Source organism: Balaenoptera borealis (genome assembly GCF_965194805.1).
Source record: "Balaenoptera borealis genome assembly, chromosome: 20".
In the NCBI taxonomy this organism is placed as follows: Eukaryota; Metazoa; Chordata; class Mammalia; order Artiodactyla; family Balaenopteridae; genus Balaenoptera; species Balaenoptera borealis.
The window spans coordinates 19,764,493-19,785,839 of record NC_138879.1 but is presented as its reverse complement, the minus strand read 5'-3'; the positions used below and the strand labels follow the sequence as shown (position 1 = coordinate 19,785,839).

The following is a 21,347-nucleotide window of genomic DNA, read 5'->3' as shown; positions in this document are numbered from 1 at the left end:
CTTCCCCGACCAGGGTTCGAACCCGTGTCCCCTGCTTTGGTAGGCGGATTCTCAACCACTGCGCCACCAGGGAAGCCCCCTATGTGTTTTTATGCCTAAAAAATACCTGGAACATTAGGCAACAAAATCTAACAGTAACTGGTAATAATATTCATCTTCTTCTTCATTGTTTTCTCAATTATATACTTTTAAAAGTGAACATACATTTTATTTTTAGATGAACTGGATTGTCTAAAACCTGTACCTATTTGCGGGAGATTATTTAAAATTTTCTCACAATTATGCTATGCTCTTGAAAATGTAACTATCAAAGTGTAAATGAATTTAAAGCAGATAAGTTAGAGAGTAGCGGTTTGTACTCCTAAAGAGGTGTTTTATTACATGTAAGAGTATACCACCGTGTTGTAAATAGTGGACTTCTCGGAGATCTTTTGGGTGTTTTAAATATTTATTTATTTATTTTGTTTGCTTGGCTGCACCAGGTCTTCGTTGCGGCATGCAAACACTCAGCTGTGGCATATGAGATCAAGTTCCCTGACCAGGGATCGAACCCGGGCCCCTGCATTGGGAGCGTGGATTCTTAGCCATGGGACCACCAGGGAGGTCCCTGAGATCTTTAAAATGTGAGCAAATTATTAAACATTGAATTTATATTTTAGCATTTTACGATCATCTCAATTGCATAAAGCAAGGGGCACTTTTGCTATGTTCCGAATGAAGAATTTTTAAACATTGCTAGCTGTTTCAGATTATATGTACAATTGCTTTTCTCCATTTGTATAGACAATTGAGAATTGAGAACTCAACAAGACAGTATTTTTCATGTTAAAATTTGTTCACAATGTGATGGTTGGAAATTGTTGGATTAAATAAAGCCCTAGCATTCCTTATGCAAAATCTGTTGCCCATCACCACTAAGAAGCTGTCTGGTTTTCAGCCTTTTCTTTTAAGGATGTTTTTCTAAGACCTCACTCTCTTGCATGGGTTGTGGTACTTTCAGTAGGGTTAATCCACTCTCCACAATTCTGACACATATTTGTCTTGTCAGTTCTACATCAATAGCCTGACTCCCCTTTACAGAGACTGGTGTTCACATAGAGGGAGCTCTATATCTTCCTCCAAGGTAGTTTTAGTTTACTCTGTTAATGAAACTCCCCACTGAAAAATCTTATTCAATATGTATTCTGTGGTGATTTGAGCAGAGAACTGGCCATTTGCCATATCAAAAACATTCATCTTTGTTCTGAGTTCAACATTTGGAGTTTATAAGGCACCAGTGTAACATGACCTATTAAAATATATTTACTAACTTAACAAATATAAGACACTAAGTGCCAGGCGCTGTTCTTACTGCTTCACACTTATTAGCTCACTTAATCTTCACAACAACCTTGATTACATATCTTTATTATCCCTCAAGACCCAAGGACCCATAGTAAGTGGCAAAGTATTTAATGAGTGTTGTATGGTTTTAGGATAAGTGGCATCAGAAAATAGCACATGACTTGCCACCAGTGTCAATTCACAGAGTTTGGGGACATGAATTATTCACACATGACCCATGACCCATATTTTCTCTGCCTGGAAATGAAATTGGGCATGGGGTAGGATGAGTGTCTTAGACTGAATAAACACCAGAATTGCCTACTGAAGGGCTAGTGAACTCTTCATCTTTGTGGATCTTTATAAAAGGGAGAGAAAAATCATTTTGGAACAATTTGGGCTCAGAAGTGTTTGGAGTGGGGAAATTCGTCTTCTTAACTGAGGTGATCCTCCAGAGAGGTTCTCCTTGCAGAAAATGAGATCCTTAGGAAGATGCCCCACTCAAGCAACAGGAAAAATTGATTATCAGACAATGTGGCTTGAAAAGAGCAAAGCACAAGCAAGAAACGCAAAAGCCAGCAAATGGAACTACATCCAACTAAAAAGCTTCTACAGAGCAAAAGAAATCATCAGCAAAATGAAAAGGCAGCCCACTGAATGGGAGAAAATATTTGCAAACTATATATCTGATACGCAGTTAATATCCAAAAAATTAAGGAACTCCTAAATAACACCAGAACAACACAAAACAAGACAAAACCAAAAACCAATTCACTTAACAAACGGGTAGAGGATTTGTAAACATTTTTTCAAAGAAGGCATAGAGATGGTCAACAAGTACATGAAAAGGTGTTCAACATCAGTAATCAACAGAGAGATGCAAATCAAAACCACAATGTGATAGCACCTCACACCTGTTAGAATGGGTATTATCGAGAAGACAAGAGATAACAAATGCTGGTGAGGGTGTGGAGAAAAGAGAACCCTGGTGCACTGTTGGTAGGAATGTAAATTCATACAGCTACTATGGAAAACAGTATGGAGGCTCCTCAAAAATTTAAAAATAGAACTATCCTATGATCCGGTAATCTCACATCTTAGAATACATCCAAATGAGATGAAATCACTATCTCAAAGTGATATCTGTACTCCCATGTACATGAGAGCATTATTCATAACTGCCAAGACATTGAAACAAGCTAAACGTCCAACAACAGATGAATGGATAAACAAAATGTTTTCTACATATAATTCACCCATAAAAAGAAGGAAATTCTGCCTTTTGGGATAACATGGATGGACCCTGAAGGCATTATGCTGAGTGAAATAAGTCAAACAGAGAAAGATAAATATTATATGATATCACTTACACGTGGAATCAAAACCATCAAACTCAAAGAAACATAGACTAGAATGGTAATTGCCAGGGGCTGAGGGATAGGAGAAATGGGGAGATGTTGGTCAAAAGATACAAACTTCCAGTTACGAGATGAGTGAATCCTGAGGATCTAATGAACAGCACGGTGACTATGTTAACAATACTATAGTTGACCCTTGAACTACTCTGGGGTTAAGGGCACCGACCCTCTGCCCTCCATATCCAAGATTCTGTATCTATGGTTTCTCTGTACTTGCATTTCCTCCCTCTCCATGATGAAACCAACCTTAGGTCGTATGGTACTGTAGTACTTACTACTGAAAAACATCTGCTTATAAGTCGACCTGTGCAGTCCAAACCCGTGTTGTGCACGGGTCAACGGTATACTGTCTACTCAAAAGGTGCTATGAAAGTAGAGCTTTAATGTTCTCATCATAAGAACAACAAAATGATAGTTACGTAAGGTGAAGGATCTGTTAACTAACCGTTTTTTGGTAAAGATTTTGCAATATACATGTGTATCAAACCATCACAATGTGCACCTAAAATGACACAATGTTATATGTCAATTATATCTCAAGAAAGCTGGGGAAAAAAAGAGAAAAGAGAGCAGAATATACAAGTTTTTTAAAACTAGGCTCTGCTTACCGCTTTGAAAAAATCACGCATGCCCATGGACAACAGAACGTGAGAGAGAGAGAGTTGAAGGTCTACATCGATGAGATTGTACTGGATTTCTCCCTCCTCTGTTTCCCCAATTGTGTCAATTTACGTTCAGTCAATTTGCATTTCTTTTAAAGTTTTGACATTATGTTTGAAATTCCATTTGGGAAGCTTTATCTCCTGGGGCCTGAGGCACATTCTTTTGAATTATGGAAATGATCCTAAAGTGATCCAAAACCCTGTCTGGTGAGTCATAGGAGTAAAGGTGCAAAGTAATGAGACCGTTTTCCCCATGCAATTCCTCAAGTGCCCGTGGCAAAGATTCCCAAAGAACCATGTCCATGAATCACAATTCTAGCCGTGCCATCAGAGAACAGCTGCGTTACCTCCCCAATCCACTCCTTTGAACAGTGTATCATATACGTGTACACTGTTTGGTGAAAAATCCTGTCTTTTTTTGAAATTAATTTTTATTGGAGTATAGTTGATTTTCAATGTTGTGTTACTTTCTGCTGTACAGCAAAGTGAATCAGTTAGTTATTCATATACATATATGCACACTTTTTAGATTCTTTTCCCATACAGGTCATTACAGAGTATTGAGTAGAGTTCCCGTGCTATACAGTAGGTCCTTATTAGTTATCTATTTTATATATAGTAGTGTGTACATGTCAATCCCAATGTTCCAATTTATCCGTCCCCGCCTTTCCCCTCTGGTGACCATAAATTTGTTTTCTACATCTGTGATGGAGAACAAACCTCTGTCTTATCCCTTCATAGTGGTAGCACCCATGTCAAGGTATAGTAAGAAAAAACTTCTCATTACACGATTCCATATCACACACACAAGAAAGGCAAGTATAAAACATGTCATGCCTCAGAGAAAATCAATATTCTGTGACCAGCCAGATCAGAGATGCCGCAACATGCGCTGGAAAAAAGAAAAAGGAAAAAAAATGATGGCACTCTTGGATATTTTATTCTAATACTCACTTGGTTTATGAAAATAAACTTTTGCCTTTCCAATACAAGCATATGAGCTGCAGTACTATTCAAGGCATGTACATTTCACTATACATCAAGTGAAACATAAATGTTTTCCCAAGGAATCCACACAAAAGACTGTGTCTGACACCTGTCTGATTCACATGTAGGTGTTTCAGGGGATCTCTTGGGGGTCCAGGATAGGATCTAGTCAGTGCTCTAGAAACCCTTATATGTTTAATTTCTTTAAAAATGCAGCCCCTTTAGGCCCCTTTTGCCCAGGATTTGCCAGGTCCCGTCTACTCAGAATAAGCATGAAGAGCTGCTATCCCTTCAAATGGCGCAGAGGAGTGCTGAGGTTTTGATGATGAACAGCGTGAATACATCCATATTTAGGGATGTAACACATGTTCTTTAATGAGATCATGAGTATTTCACCAGCAATGCAATCATTAGTCAAAACAAATGTCTACTTAATTGGCCAAAAGATAAACAAGAGGGGTCATCAGCAGCTGACCAGGGTATATAAAGGGCCCAGAGCAGGAGGAAGACATTCACACCTGAGAACTCCCAACTCCTCTCACCAGCTCAAGCCAACTCAACCCCAGACACCGCCATGACCGGCTCCTGCTTCGGCCCCATCTCCTCCTCCCTGGGCTGCGCCGGAGGCTGCTTCCAGCCCCGCTGCTGCCACGACCCCCGCTGCTGCCGCCCAGTGTCCTACAAGACCACCGTGTGCCGCCCCGTGACCTGCGTGCCCCGCTGCACGCGCCCCATCTGTGAGCCCCGCCGCCGCCCAGTCTGCTACGCCCCGTGCAGCCTGCAGGACGGCTGCTGCCGCCCCATCACCTGCTGCCCCACGTCCTGCCAGGCCGTGGTCTGCCGCCCCTGCTGCTGGACCACCACCTGCTGCCATCCCGTCTCTGTGCAGTCCCCGTGCTGCCGCCACCCCTGCTGCCAGCCGGCCCCCTGCCGCACCATCTGCAGGACTTCCTCCTGCTGCTGAGAAGTGCACTAACTGCCGAGAGCCAGCAAGCAACCTTCTGAAAAAGTTCTACCCCCTTTTGTCTACCTAACAAACCTCCTCTGAGCCATCAATACCCCCAAATCAAGCAGGAGTTCAATGGCGATCCAGACTCATCTATTAAGGCTTGGACTGTTCTCAAGTAACAGTGACAACTTCCTTCTTTCCTTCTTAGATCTTAAGTCTTGCAGCATGTTTGTTTTCTAATAAACTTCTCTTTTCTGGCCTAGCAAACACAGCCTTGGTTTTACTTATTTATTCTAAATTTTTTTCATGAAATATAAACATAACAAAAATCCACTGATTGCCTACATCTGCAAGCCACAGACTGTATGGTATACAATAGAAATTAAAATTGAGTTAAAAATGTTCCCCTGTTCAAGAAATTTCTAGGGAGATGAATCAAATTTACAACAACTCAACTAAAAATTAGAATATGTAAAAAGTACAACACACTCTATGGTGTCAACAGAGAAGTTACTGTTGATTGGGGAGAACAAGAAAGATTGAAAAAGAAGCTAGCATTTTATATAGATTTAGGTGTGCAGATCTGAGGGAATATGGCATTTTCAATAATGGAAACAGTATTCACACAGGTATATAGAGGGAGGTTGTTCAGAGATGGTTTGACTGGGAGCACTGGATATATGTAGAGCACATATGTGGGAGATAAATCTGGAAAATTTGTGTGCTTTGAATACTAGCCAAAGGAGTATGCCGTTTATGCAATAAGTACGAAGAACTGTTGAAAGCCTTAGAGCAGGGGAATGCCATGACAGGAGTAGGGCATAGGGATGATTCCTATGGTAGATGCTTATAAAAACAAAAGCCCTAGGGCTAAACATATAATGACTATACAGAAACAATTCAAGACGCCATTGCCCTGATCCAAGTGATACACAATAAGAGCTAACTAAGATGATGACCATGGAATAAAGATGACCCAAAGAGTGTGGCAGATATAGACACCCAGAAGGAGTATTAACCAATCTGAATATAGGAAACAAGAAGCAACTAGGAATAAAATAATTAGGAATTGCAGCTCTATGGGAAACTCTTCTGGTCAGAAGACACTTAGAATTTTAAAATATTTATGCTTATTTACTGTGTGTTTAAAATCACAGTTCTATAGTGTATTCTGCCTACCACTAATATTTCTATTCTTGAACTATTATGAAATATTAGGAAAAAAACAGAGAAGACAAAGAGTTTTACTAACTTTAGTTGATCCTGGAAAGCAACATGGTATAAAATAAAATGAACTGATCTAGGAATGAGGGATAGGAGTTTTACACCCAGCTCTTCTGGCTATACACTGGTTGTGTGAATGGAGCAAGTCACTAATCTCTCCAAAGGGCAGCCAATCCTAAACTCAGTAGTATTCTAACATCAACTGATGCTGAGAGGAAATTAAAAGTGGTCCACACCACAATATCAATGTTCCAACTTAGAACTTTGAGGCTGAATGGTTCTATGTTCAACTCTTTTCCTTGATTAATCTGACCTATTTGTACTATGCTGATTTGTGCACTAGAGCAAGATATGAGGCAGGCAGATTGGGTCTTCCCTTCTACATAATCCTTTAGTGTGCATAATAGTATTTAATAACCATGTGCTCTTTATAAAAAGAATGATGTCAGTTTCTACACCTATACAATTAAATGGTTGGACTAGATGATTTATCAAGTTTTGGCTCTCCAACATTCGGTGATTCCCCTAACCATCTTTCAAGTTCATACTTGCAGTCATGGTTACCATATGACATGAACATCTTTATTGACACTGACAGCAGTCACTCTTTAATGTAATTCTATCACTGTACAAACCAACACCTCCACCTGATAAAAGCTAACTATGTGCTTCTATTCATGATTGGAATGCAAGAATAAACCTACCACAAGTAGCAATAATGTATTCTTTTGGCCACCACTTTTTTCATTTTCTTCCATGTAACCCTAAACTTTTAATGGAAATTCACAGTCTTTCTTTTAGAAATCACCAAGAATTGTTTCAATTTTTTTTTGGCTGAAATTTATCATAATCTCTTTGCACTTACACCTATTGAATGATATTTGATCATGCATTCCCTAACCTGCCTTATAAGACTGTGATCCAGAGAAAGTATTTCCTAATTCCTGCTTCTTTATGGGTTCTCCTTCACAAATTCAATTGTCATGCTCTGTGGTCTAATATCATCCTTTCATAGGAAAAAAGTTGTAGTTACATAAAATGAATCCCACCTTCGAGAAATAAATGCTTTCCAGATAATCCACTGAAGTGATTTTTAGAAGTGATTTTTATCCTGAAAATCACTGAAGTGATTTTTAGAAGTGATTTTTATCCTTCATAGAGAAATGTCAATTACACTTAAAATTTTTGTGATTTTTTTTCCCTTACTGGATATGAATTTCAGCCCTTCTTTTAAATTTGTGCTAACAAAATATCCACAGTAAATTGGAATGGAGTAGGTTTTATTCCATATACCCTCCTCAGTGATAAATGTTTCCTCAAGTGTGAATGTGTGAAGTTCAAGAGAGATTAGAGAAATTGGAGAGATTTAATTTCTGAAAGGATCTATGAATTCCTGTGACTGTGGAGTTTATCAGAGTTTTATCTGGCTGATTATAGAAACTAATCTTTTTTTTAAAGATTTTTTTGATGTGGACCATTTTTTAAAGTCTTTATTGAATTTGTTACAATATTGCTTTGTTTTATGTTTTGGTTTTCTAACCGCGAGGCATGTGGGATCTTAGCTCCCCAACTAGGGATCGAACATGGACCCCCTGCATTGGAAGGTGAAGTCTTAACCACTGGACCGCCAGGGAAGTCCCAAAACTATAATCTTAACAATCAAAAAACATAGAGAAATACCCTTACATGAAGGACAATCAATGGTTAATAATTTTACTCTGGAGACTGAAGGTTTGATGAATATGACCCTATAGTCACATTGTCTTGTGAGTGACAAGTGATGTGATCACAAGTGCAAAACAAAGGCTGAGACTTGAAGAGAAATTACAGCATTGTTTGAAAATGAAACATCAGTATTTCTACCGAGGATAAACATATTTGGTGAGTATTAGCTGAGCAGTAAGGAAAACCCAATTTGGAGATATATTTAAAATAACTCAGTGTTTGAACAATCAGAGGGCCCTGAAAAGTTTGTTTAAAGAGTAGTAAGACAAAAATGCTGACTGTCACAAACACAAGAACTAACCAAGGCATATAAAAAGCCCGAGGGGAAAAGCAGACCCAACTCACAAACTTCTAAAGCAGCCCAGCTCTTAGCCCAGCTCCTGACACCATGGCCTGCTGTTCCACTAGCTTCTGTGGATTTCCCATCTGTTCCACTGGTGGGACCTGTGGCTCCAGCTGCTGTCAGCCAACCTGCTGCCAAACCGGGTGTTGCCAGCCAACCTTCTGCCAGACCAACTGCTGCCAGACCAGTGGCTGTGAGACTGGCTGTGGCATTGCTGGTAGCCTTGGCTGTGGCCAGGAGGGGGGCAGTGGAGCTGTGAGCTGCCGCACCAGGTGGTGCCGACCTGACTGCCGCGTGGAGGGCACCTGCCTGCCTCCCTGCTGTGTGGTGAGCTGCACCCCCCCGTGCTGCTGCCAGCTGCACCATGCCCAGGCCTCCTGCTGCCGCCCATCCTACTGTGGACGGTCCTGCTGCCGCCTAGCCTGCTGCTGCCAGCCCACCTGCTGTGAGCCCACTTGCTGGCAGCCCACCTGCTAAAAGCCAGGTTGCTGATTTTCAACTTGAAAGTTCAACTTCCACCTCAATCCATGAAGTAATTATCTCTTCAACCACCCCTGGACACTAACAAGTTCTTGAACTTTAATTGACTTTTTCTGAGGGGTTACCAAATATTTGGACTTCACAGACTTATCTGATTCCATTCAATACTAGAAAGATCTTGATCTCTCCACTAAGGCCACCAAAATACAAATTCGACCCAAGAAATGGGAAAACAAGTTTGCCTTGGGATTGACCTTCAGCAAGCCTCCTCTCCACAGCCCAAGGCTGCCAAAGCTGAGGAAGAACCATCTGTCCTTCTCAGACACATTCACCTCCTAAACTCCACCGTCTTGCAACTTTCACTTCCTATGAAAGGGGAATAATATACCGAGGTCTAATAAATTATACATATTTGGTACGGCAAACGTATCTCTTTTCCTTCATTGAGTGTCGCCAAAAAGATTCTAATCTGACTTTGATATCCCGTGGTACTCTTCTTACACCATGTTAGGATATATGATCAAATCCAGGGGAGGTTAATCCCCATAAAGAGCACAAACTAAAAATACCTGAGGGTTTACTGAGGGAAAGGTATTTCATGCTCATGGCTGGAAGAATTACTATTGTTAAAATGTCCATACTACCTAAAGTAATCTACAGATTCAATGCAATCCTTATCAAAATTCCAATGGCGTTTTCCAGGATATAACAAACAATCCCAAAATTTGTATGGAACCACAAAAGGCCCTGAATAGCCAGAGCAATCTTGAGAAAGAAGAACAAAGCTGGAGGCATCTCATGCTCTGATTTCAAACTACACTACAAAGCTACAGTAATCGAAACAGCATGGTACTGACATAAAAGCAGACATATGCACAAATATGGAATAGAATAGAGAGCCCAGAATTAACCCTCACATATGTGGTCAAAAGATCTTCAACGGAGGTGCCAAGACCATTCAATAGGAAAGGGCAATCTTTTCAACAAATGGTGTGGGGAAAACCAGATGTTCACACGCAAAAAAATGAAGTTGGACCCTTATCTCAAAACATCTACAAAAGTTAACTCAAAATAGATCAAAGACTTACCTATAAAAGCTAAAACTATAAAACTCGTAAAAGAAAACACAGAGGAAAATCTTCGTGATATTGGATTTGGTAATGATTTCTTGGATATGACACCAAAAGAATAGACAACGAAAGTTAAAAAACAGGCAAACTGAACTACATCAAAATTAAAAACTTCTCTGCATCAAAGGACACAACAAAATGAAAAGGCGATCCACTGTATGGGAGAAGGTATTTGCAAATCATATATCTGATGACGGGTTAGTATTCCACAATATATAAAGAACTCCTGCAACTCAACAACAAAACAAGAACAACAACCACAAACAACTGGGCAAAGGACATGAATGGACATATCTCCAAGGAAGATATACAAATGGCCAAAAAACCCATGAAAAGATGCTCAGTACCACTCATCATTAGGAAAATGCAGACCAACACCACAGTGACATACCACCTCACATCCATTTGAATGGCTACTCTCAAGTAACTCAAAGTGTTGGCAAGGACATGGAAAAATTGGAACCCCTGTGCACTGCTGGCGTGAATGTAAAATGATACACCCACTACGGGAAACCGTATGGCAGTTACTCAAAAAATCAAAAATAGAATTACCATATGATCCAGCAGTTCTACTCCTAGGTATATACCCCGAAGAATTGACAGCGTGGTCTGGAAGAGATATTTGTACACTCATGTTCCTGGCAGCACTAATTGCAAATAGCTAAAAGGGGCAAGCAACCCAAGTGTCATCGAGGGATGAATGGATAAACAAATCGTGGAACAAGCGTACAATGGAATCTTATTCAGCCTTAAAAAGGAAGGAAATTCTGTCATATTCTACAATGTGGATGAATCTCGAGGACATTACGCTAAGTGAAATAAGCCAGTCACAAAAAGATAAATACTGTATGATTCAACTTACATGAGGTACAAAGAGCAGTCAAATTCATCAAAACACACATTAGAATGATGACTGCCAAGAGCTTGGGGAGGGGAGAATGGGGGAGTGGTTGTTTAATGGATATAGAGTTTCAGTTGTGTAAGACAAAAAGAGTTCTGGAGATTGATCGCACAACGATGTGAATATGCTTAACACTAGTGAACTGTACACTTAAAAATGGTTAAGATGGTAAATTTTATGTCATGTGTATTTTATTACAGTGAAAATGTTTTTTAAATAAATAGGTATAGGAGACCCCAACTTTACTAAGCAAGACAATGTATGTGTACATACACTGGTTTATGTTTGCACAAGCAGGGAGAAAGGTGTCAAAGTACGTGCACCAAAAGTATTAATATTGATTATCTCTGAAGTACTAGTCTTGGAAGGGATGTGTACGTTTTGGGGAAAGGAGGAAGAACATTAACTTTTCTTTATATGCCTGCCTACTGTTTGACTTATTAAAATGTGTATTTATTACTAGCATATTATGTTTAATTTAGTAGAGTCAGGAAACAATCCACAAGAAAAGTCATTAAGGGTTTCAGTTGGGAATATGTACATTGATAACAAAACTACTTGTTCGAGTTCTGAGGATCCTGTAACTTGCACAAACGGAACACAGAAAAGCATACTTCTTCTGATGCTGATGAATCAGGTGATAGCTCACGTTTTGATGACACTAATGGTAGCCATTCCAAGTCAAGACAAATTGTTTACGAGATCATGATCCTTAATTGAATGACCAGTTAGGAAGAGAATGTTCAGTTTAGATAAACTCTGCCTCAAGGTTGTCAAAGGACATTTATGACAAAGCAAGCCAGGGCAATGGTTGGCCCAAGTCTAGACTATCATGTGACTTCCATAATGAGCCTTGGCTTGATCCAAAGGGCAAAGAAGAAACATAATGAGATTTAATTGAACAATGACCCAAGCAGTCCATTGAAAATGCTATTTATAACCTTAACAACTCAGGTATTAGCCAGTCAGAGACTGACTTCGCAATGGTATCAAGGAAAAATGCTAAATGTTAGGGAAATACACGGCTCTGCAGGATATATAAAAGGCCAGACGTAGGAAGTGCAGCCAAAACTCAGAAACTTCTCTTAACAAGTCAACTCTCAACCTAACTCCTGACACCATGGCCTGCTCTTCCACTAGCTTCTGTGGATTTCCCATCTGTTCCACTGGTGGGACCTGTGGCTCCAGCTGCTGTCAGCCAACCTGCTGCCAAACCGGGTGTTGCCAGCCAACCTTCTGCCAGACCAACTGCTGCCAGACCAGTGGCTGTGAGACTGGCTGTGGCATTGCTGGTAGCCTTGGCTGTGGCCAGGAGGGGGGCAGTGGAGCTGTGAGCTGCCGCACCAGGTGGTGCCGACCTGACTGCCGCGTGGAGGGCACCTGCCTGCCTCCCTGCTGTGTGGTGAGCTGCACCCCCCCGTGCTGCTGCCAGCTGCACCATGCCCAGGCCTCCTGCTGCCGCCCATCCTACTGTGGACGGTCCTGCTGCCGCCTAGCCTGCTGCTGCCAGCCCACCTGCTGTGAGCCCACTTGCTGGCAGCCCACCTGCTAAAAGCCAGGTTGCTGATTTTCAACTTGAAAGTTCAACTTCCACCTCAATCCATGAAGTAATTATCTCTTCAACCACCCCTGGACACTAACAAGTTCTTGAACTTTAATTGACTTTTTCTGAGGGGTTACCAAATATTTGGACTTCACAGACTTATCTGATTCCATTCAATACTAGAAAGATCTTGATCTCTCCACTAAGGCCACCAAAATACAAATTCGACCCAAGAAATGGGAAAACAAGTTTGCCTTGGGATTGACCTTCAGCAAGCCTCCTCTCCACAGCCCAAGGCTGCCAAAGCTGAGGAAGAACCATCTGTCCTTCTCAGACACATTCACCTCCTAAACTCCACCGTCTTGCAACTTTCACTTCCTATGAAAGGGGAATAATATACCAAGGTCTAATAAATTATACATATTTGGTACGGCAAACGTATCTCTTTTCCTTCATTGAGTGTCGCCAAAAAGATTCTAATCTGACTTTGATATCCCGTGGTACTCTTCTTACACCATGTTAGGATATATGATCAAATCCAGGGGAGGTTAATCCCCATAAAGAGCACAAACTAAAAATACCTGAGGGTTTACTGAGGGAAAGGTATTTCATGCTCATGGCTGGAAGAATTACTATTGTTAAAATGTCCATACTACCTAAAGTAATCTACAGATTCAATGCAATCCTTATCAAAATTCCAATGGCGTTTTCCAGGATATAACAAACAATCCCAAAATTTGTATGGAACCACAAAAGGCCCTGAATAGCCAGAGCAATCTTGAGAAAGAAGAACAAAGCTGGAGGCATCTCATGCTCTGATTTCAAACTACACTACAAAGCTACAGTAATCGAAACAGCATGGTACTGACATAAAAGCAGACATATGCACAAATATGGAATAGAATAGAGAGCCCAGAATTAACCCTCACATATGTGGTCAAAAGATCTTCAACGGAGGTGCCAAGACCATTCAATAGGAAAGGGCAATCTTTTCAACAAATGGTGTGGGGAAAACCAGATGTTCACACGCAAAAAAATGAAGTTGGACCCTTATCTCAAAACATCTACAAAAGTTAACTCAAAATAGATCAAAGACTTACCTATAAAAGCTAAAACTATAAAACTCGTAAAAGAAAACACAGAGGAAAATCTTCGTGATATTGGATTTGGTAATGATTTCTTGGATATGACACCAAAAGAATAGACAACGAAAGTTAAAAAACAGGCAAACTGAACTACATCAAAATTAAAAACTTCTCTGCATCAAAGGACACAACAAAATGAAAAGGCGATCCACTGTATGGGAGAAGGTATTTGCAAATCATATATCTGATGACGGGTTAGTATTCCACAATATATAAAGAACTCCTGCAACTCAACAACAAAACAAGAACAACAACCACAAACAACTGGGCAAAGGACATGAATGGACATATCTCCAAGGAAGATATACAAATGGCCAAAAAACCCATGAAAAGATGCTCAGTACCACTCATCATTAGGAAAATGCAGACCAAAACCACAGTGACATACCACCTCACATCCATTTGAATGGCTACTCTCAAGTAACTCAAAGTGTTGGCAAGGACATGGAAAAATTGGAACCCCTGTGCACTGCTGGCGTGAATGTAAAATGATACACCCACTACGGGAAACCGTATGGCAGTTACTCAAAAAATCAAAAATAGAATTACCATATGATCCAGCAGTTCTACTCCTAGGTATATACCCCGAAGAATTGACAGCGTGGTCTGGAAGAGATATTTGTACACTCATGTTCCTGGCAGCACTAATTGCAAATAGCTAAAAGGGGCAAGCAACCCAAGTGTCATCGAGGGATGAATGGATAAACAAATCGTGGAACAAGCGTACAATGGAATCTTATTCAGCCTTAAAAAGGAAGGAAATTCTGTCATATTCTACAATGTGGATGAATCTCGAGGACATTACGCTAAGTGAAATAAGCCAGTCACAAAAAGATAAATACTGTATGATTCAACTTACATGAGGTACAAAGAGCAGTCAAATTCATCAAAACACACATTAGAATGATGACTGCCAAGAGCTTGGGGAGGGGAGAATGGGGGAGTGGTTGTTTAATGGATATAGAGTTTCAGTTGTGTAAGACAAAAAGAGTTCTGGAGATTGATCGCACAACGATGTGAATATGCTTAACACTAGTGAACTGTACACTTAAAAATGGTTAAGATGGTAAATTTTATGTCATGTGTATTTTATTACAGTGAAAATGTTTTTTAAATAAATAGGTATAGGAGACCCCAACTTTACTAAGCAAGACAATGTATGTGTACATACACTGGTTTATGTTTGCACAAGCAGGGAGAAAGGTGTCAAAGTACGTGCACCAAAAGTATTAATATTGATTATCTCTGAAGTACTAGTCTTGGAAGGGATGTGTACGTTTTGGGGAAAGGAGGAAGAACATTAACTTTTCTTTATATGCCTGCCTACTGTTTGACTTATTAAAATGTGTATTTATTACTAGCATATTATGTTTAATTTAGTAGAGTCAGGAAACAATCCACAAGAAAAGTCATTAAGGGTTTCAGTTGGGAATATGTACATTGATAACAAAACTACTTGTTCGAGTTCTGAGGATCCTGTAACTTGCACAAACGGAACACAGAAAAGCATACTTCTTCTGATGCTGATGAATCAGGTGATAGCTCACGTTTTGATGACACTAATGGTAGCCATTCCAAGTCAAGACAAATTGTTTACGAGATCATGATCCTTAATTGAATGACCAGTTAGGAAGAGAATGTTCAGTTTAGATAAACTCTGCCTCAAGGTTGTCAAAGGACATTTATGACAAAGCAAGCCAGGGCAATGGTTGGCCCAAGTCTAGACTATCATGTGACTTCCATAATGAGCCTTGGCTTGATCCAAAGGGCAAAGAAGAAACATAATGAGATTTAATTGAACAATGACCCAAGCAGTCCATTGAAAATGCTATTTATAACCTTAACAACTCAGGTATTAGCCAGTCAGAGACTGACTTCGCAATGGTATCAAGGAAAAATGCTAAATGTTAGGGAAATACACGGCTCTGCAGGATATATAAAAGGCCAGACGTAGGAAGTGCAGCCAAAACTCAGAAACTTCTCTTAACAAGTCAACTCTCAACCTAACTCCTGACACCATGGCCTGCTCTTCCACTAGCTTCTGTGGATTTCCCATCTGTTCCACTGGTGGGACCTGTGGCTCCAGCTGCTGTCAGCCAACCTGCTGCCAAACCGGGTGTTGCCAGCCAACCTTCTGCCAGACCAACTGCTGCCAGACCAGTGGCTGTGAGACTGGCTGTGGCATTGCTGGTAGCATTGGCTGTGGCCAGGAGGGGGGCAGTGGAGCTGTGAGCTGCCGCACCAGGTGGTGCCGACCTGACTGCCGCGTGGAGGGCACCTGCCTGCCTCCCTGCTGTGTGGTGAGCTGCACCCCCCCGTGCTGCTGCCAGCTGCACCATGCCCAGGCCTCCTGCTGCCGCCCATCCTACTGTGGACGGTCCTGCTGCCGCCTAGCCTGCTGCTGCCAGCCCACCTGCTGTGAGCCCACTTGCTGGCAGCCCACCTGCTAAAAGCCAGGTTGCTGATTTTCAACTTGAAAGTTCAACTTCCACCTCAATCCATGAAGTAATTATCTCTTCAACCACCCCTGGACACTAACAAGTTCTTGAACTTTAATTGACTTTTTCTGAGGGGTTACCAAATATTTGGACTTCACAGACTTATCTGATTCCATTCAATACTAGAAAGATCTTGATCTCTCCACTAAGGCCACCAAAATACAAATTCGACCCAAGAAATGGGAAAACAAGTTTGCCTTGGGATTGACCTTCAGCAAGCCTCCTCTCCACAGCCCAAGGCTGCCAAAGCTGAGGAAGAACCATCTGTCCTTCTCAGACACATTCACCTCCTAAACTCCACCGTCTTGCAACTTTCACTTCCTATGAAAGGGGAATAATATACCGAGGTCTAATAAATTATACATATTTGGTACGGCAAACGTATCTCTTTTCCTTCATTGAGTGTCGCCAAAAAGATTCTAATCTGACTTTGATATCCCGTGGTACTCTTCTTACACCATGTTAGGATATATGATCAAATCCAGGGGAGGTTAATCCCCATAAAGAGCACAAACTAAAAATACCTGAGGGTTTACTGAGGGAAAGGTATTTCATGCTCATGGCTGGAAGAATTACTATTGTTAAAATGTCCATACTACCTAAAGTAATCTACAGATTCAATGCAATCCTTATCAAAATTCCAATGGCGTTTTCCAGGATATAACAAACAATCCCAAAATTTGTATGGAACCACAAAAGGCCCTGAATAGCCAGAGCAATCTTGAGAAAGAAGAACAAAGCTGGAGGCATCTCATGCTCTGATTTCAAACTACACTACAAAGCTACAGTAATCGAAACAGCATGGTACTGACATAAAAGCAGACATATGCACAAATATGGAATAGAATAGAGAGCCCAGAATTAACCCTCACATATGTGGTCAAAAGATCTTCAACGGAGGTGCCAAGACCATTCAATAGGAAAGGGCAATCTTTTCAACAAATGGTGTGGGGAAAACCAGATGTTCACACGCAAAAAAATGAAGTTGGACCCTTATCTCAAAACATCTACAAAAGTTAACTCAAAATAGATCAAAGACTTACCTATAAAAGCTAAAACTATAAAACTCGTAAAAGAAAACACAGAGGAAAATCTTCGTGATATTGGATTTGGTAATGATTTCTTGGATATGACACCAAAAGAATAGACAACGAAAGTTAAAAAACAGGCAAACTGAACTACATCAAAATTAAAAACTTCTCTGCATCAAAGGACACAACAAAATGAAAAGGCGATCCACTGTATGGGAGAAGGTATTTGCAAATCATATATCTGATGACGGGTTAGTATTCCACAATATATAAAGAACTCCTGCAACTCAACAACAAAACAAGAACAACAACCACAAACAACTGGGCAAAGGACATGAATGGACATATCTCCAAGGAAGATATACAAATGGCCAAAAAACCCATGAAAAGATGCTCAGTACCACTCATCATTAGGAAAATGCAGACCAAAACCACAGTGACATACCACCTCACATCCATTTGAATGGCTACTCTCAAGTAACTCAAAGTGTTGGCAAGGACATGGAAAAATTGGAACCCCTGTGCACTGCTGGCGTGAATGTAAAATGATACACCCACTACGGGAAACCGTATGGCAGTTACTCAAAAAATCAAAAATAGAATTACCATATGATCCAGCAGTTCTACTCCTAGGTATATACCCCGAAGAATTGACAGCGTGGTCTGGAAGAGATATTTGTACACTCATGTTCCTGGCAGCACTAATTGCAAATAGCTAAAAGGGGCAAGCAACCCAAGTGTCATCGAGGGATGAATGGATAAACAAATCGTGGAACAAGCGTACAATGGAATCTTATTCAGCCTTAAAAAGGAAGGAAATTCTGTCATATTCTACAATGTGGATGAATCTCGAGGACATTACGCTAAGTGAAATAAGCCAGTCACAAAAAGATAAATACTGTATGATTCAACTTACATGAGGTACAAAGAGCAGTCAAATTCATCAAAACACACATTAGAATGATGACTGCCAAGAGCTTGGGGAGGGGAGAATGGGGGAGTGGTTGTTTAATGGATATAGAGTTTCAGTTGTGTAAGACAAAAAGAGTTCTGGAGATTGATCGCACAACGATGTGAATATGCTTAACACTAGTGAACTGTACACTTAAAAATGGTTAAGATGGTAAATTTTATGTCATGTGTATTTTATTACAGTGAAAATGTTTTTTAAATAAATAGGTATAGGAGACCCCAACTTTACTAAGCAAGACAATGTATGTGTACATACACTGGTTTATGTTTGCACAAGCAGGGAGAAAGGTGTCAAAGTACGTGCACCAAAAGTATTAATATTGATTATCTCTGAAGTACTAGTCTTGGAAGGGATGTGTACGTTTTGGGGAAAGGAGGAAGAACATTAACTTTTCTTTATATGCCTGCCTACTGTTTGACTTATTAAAATGTGTATTTATTACTAGCATATTATGTTTAATTTAGTAGAGTCAGGAAACAATCCACAAGAAAAGTCATTAAGGGTTTCAGTTGGGAATATGTACATTGATAACAAAACTACTTGTTCGAGTTCTGAGGATCCTGTAACTTGCACAAACGGAACACAGAAAAGCATACTTCTTCTGATGCTGATGAATCAGGTGATAGCTCACGTTTTGATGACACTAATGGTAGCCATTCCAAGTCAAGACAAATTGTTTACGAGATCATGATCCTTAATTGAATGACCAGTTAGGAAGAGAATGTTCAGTTTAGATAAACTCTGCCTCAAGGTTGTCAAAGGACATTTATGACAAAGCAAGCCAGGGCAATGGTTGGCCCAAGTCTAGACTATCATGTGACTTCCATAATGAGCCTTGGCTTGATCCAAAGGGCAAAGAAGAAACATAATGAGATTTAATTGAACAATGACCCAAGCAGTCCATTGAAAATGCTATTTATAACCTTAACAACTCAGGTATTAGCCAGTCAGAGACTGACTTCGCAATGGTATCAAGGAAAAATGCTAAATGTTAGGGAAATACACGGCTCTGCAGGATATATAAAAGGCCAGACGTAGGAAGTGCAGCCAAAACTCAGAAACTTCTCTTAACAAGTCAACTCTCAACCTAACTCCTGACACCATGGCCTGCTCTTCCACTAGCTTCTGTGGATTTCCCATCTGTTCCACTGGTGGGACCTGTGGCTCCAGCTGCTGTCAGCCAACCTGCTGCCAAACCGGGTGTTGCCAGCCAACCTTCTGCCAGACCAACTGCTGCCAGACCAGTGGCTGTGAGACTGGCTGTGGCATTGCTGGTAGCCTTGGCTGTGGCCAGGAGGGGGGCAGTGGAGCTGTGAGCTGCCGCACCAGGTGGTGCCGACCTGACTGCCGCGTGGAGGGCACCTGCCTGCCTCCCTGCTGTGTGGTGAGCTGCACCCCCCCGTGCTGCTGCCAGCTGCACCATGCCCAGGCCTCCTGCTGCCGCCCATCCTACTGTGGACGGTCCTGCTGCCGCCTAGCCTGCTGCTGCCAGCCCACCTGCTGTGAGCCCACTTGCTGGCAGCCCACCTGCTAAAAGCCAGGTTGCTGATTTTCAACTTGAAAGTTCAACTTCCACCTCAATCCATGAAGTAATTATCTCTTCAACCACCCCTGGACACTAACAAGTTCTTGAACTTTAATTGACTTTTTCTGAGGGGTTACCAAATATTTGGACTTCACAGACTTATCTGATTCCATTCAATACTAGAAAGATCTTGATCTCTCCACTAAGGCCACCAAAATACAAATTCGACCCAAGAAATGGGAAAACAAGTTTGCCTTGGGATTGACCTTCAGCAAGCCTCCTCTCCACAGCCCAAGGCTGCCAAAGCTGAGGAAGAACCATCTGTCCTTCTCAGACACATTCACCTCCTAAACTCCACCGTCTTGCAACTTTCACTTCCTATGAAAGGGGAATAATATACCAAGGTCTAATAAATTATACATATTTGGTACGGCAAACGTATCTCTTTTCCTTCATTGAGTGTCGCCAAAAAGATTCTAATCTGACTTTGATATCCCGTGGTACTCTTCTTACACCATGTTAGGATATATGATCAAATCCAGGGGAGGTTAATCCCCATAAAGAGCACAAACTAAAAATACCTGAGGGTTTACTGAGGGAAAGGTATTTCATGCTCATGGCTGGAAGAATTACTATTGTTAAAATGTCCATACTACCTAAAGTAATCTACAGATTCAATGCAATCCTTATCAAAATTCCAATGGCGTTTTCCAGGATATAACAAACAATCCCAAAATTTGTATGGAACCACAAAAGGCCCTGAATAGCCAGAGCAACCTTGAGAAAGAAGAACAAAGCTGGAGGCATCTCATGCTCTGATTTCAAACTACACTACAAAGCTACAGTAATCGAAACAGCATGGTACTGACATAAAAGCAGACATATGCACAAATATGGAATAGAATAGAGAGCCCAGAATTAACCCTCACATATGTGGTCAAAAGATCTTCAACGGAGGTGCCAAGACCATTCAATAGGAAAGGGCAATCTTTTCAACAAATGGTGTGGGGAAAACCAGATGTCCACATGCAAAAAAATGAAGTTGGACCCTTATCTCAAAATATCTACAAAAGTTAACTCAAAATAGATCAAAGACTTACATATAAAAGCTAAAACTATAAAACTCGTAAAAGAAAACACAGAGGAAAATCTTCGTGATATTGGATTTGGTAATGATTTCTTGGATATGACACCAAAAGAATAGACAACGAAAGTTAAAAAACAGGCAAACTGAACTGCATCAAAATTAAAAACTTCTCTGCATCAAAGGACACAACAAAATGAAAAGGCGATCCACTGTATGGGAGAAGGTATTTGCAAATCATATATCTGATGACGGGTTAGTATTCCACAATATATAAAGAACTCCTGCAACTCAACAACAAAACAAGAACAACAACCACAAACAACTGGGCAAAGGACATGAATGGACATATCTCCAAGGAAGATATACAAATGGCCAAAAAACCCATGAAAAGATGCTCAGTACC

At 40.8% G+C, this 21,347-nt stretch overlaps 5 protein-coding genes and 1 long non-coding RNA gene across 9 annotated transcripts in view; 5 read left to right on the top strand and 1 right to left on the bottom strand.

The window, feature by feature from the left end:
- The window catches only part of LOC309619297, a 388,116-nt gene that overhangs the window by 77,026 nt on the left and 289,743 nt on the right, over positions 1 to 21,347 (bottom strand). The window contains exon 10 of one of the 4 annotated variants that reach the window (XR_014238864.1): positions 3,765 to 4,295. The exons of the other annotated variants lie outside the window; for them this stretch is intronic. This is a non-coding gene — a long non-coding RNA (uncharacterized lncRNA). Of the gene's footprint in view, positions 1 to 3,764; positions 4,296 to 21,347 lie in introns of those variants that run through there. 4 annotated transcript variants of the gene reach the window in all.
- On the top strand, positions 4,289 to 5,363 carry LOC309619284 (keratin-associated protein 2-2-like). The gene has a single exon (XM_082374350.1). It carries the CDS (start codon positions 4,965 to 4,967, stop codon positions 5,352 to 5,354), a length of 390 nt encoding a protein of 129 aa, XP_082230476.1. The 5' UTR covers positions 4,289 to 4,964; the 3' UTR covers positions 5,355 to 5,363.
- LOC309619275 (keratin-associated protein 9-3-like) lies at positions 8,669 to 9,706 on the top strand. Its single transcript, XM_082374342.1, has one exon. It carries the CDS (start codon positions 8,677 to 8,679, stop codon positions 9,106 to 9,108), a length of 432 nt encoding a protein of 143 aa, XP_082230468.1. The 5' UTR covers positions 8,669 to 8,676; the 3' UTR covers positions 9,109 to 9,706.
- LOC309619274 (keratin-associated protein 9-3-like) lies at positions 11,686 to 14,320 on the top strand. Its single transcript, XM_082374341.1, has one exon. The coding sequence runs from the start codon at positions 12,263 to 12,265 to the stop codon at positions 12,692 to 12,694; it is 432 nt and encodes a 143-aa protein (XP_082230467.1). The 5' UTR covers positions 11,686 to 12,262; the 3' UTR covers positions 12,695 to 14,320.
- Positions 15,272 to 16,878, top strand: LOC309619278 (keratin-associated protein 9-3-like). The gene has a single exon (XM_082374345.1). The coding sequence runs from the start codon at positions 15,849 to 15,851 to the stop codon at positions 16,278 to 16,280; it is 432 nt and encodes a 143-aa protein (XP_082230471.1). The 5' UTR covers positions 15,272 to 15,848; the 3' UTR covers positions 16,281 to 16,878.
- On the top strand, positions 18,858 to 21,115 carry LOC309619276 (keratin-associated protein 9-3-like). Its single transcript, XM_082374343.1, has one exon. The coding sequence runs from the start codon at positions 19,435 to 19,437 to the stop codon at positions 19,864 to 19,866; it is 432 nt and encodes a 143-aa protein (XP_082230469.1). The 5' UTR covers positions 18,858 to 19,434; the 3' UTR covers positions 19,867 to 21,115.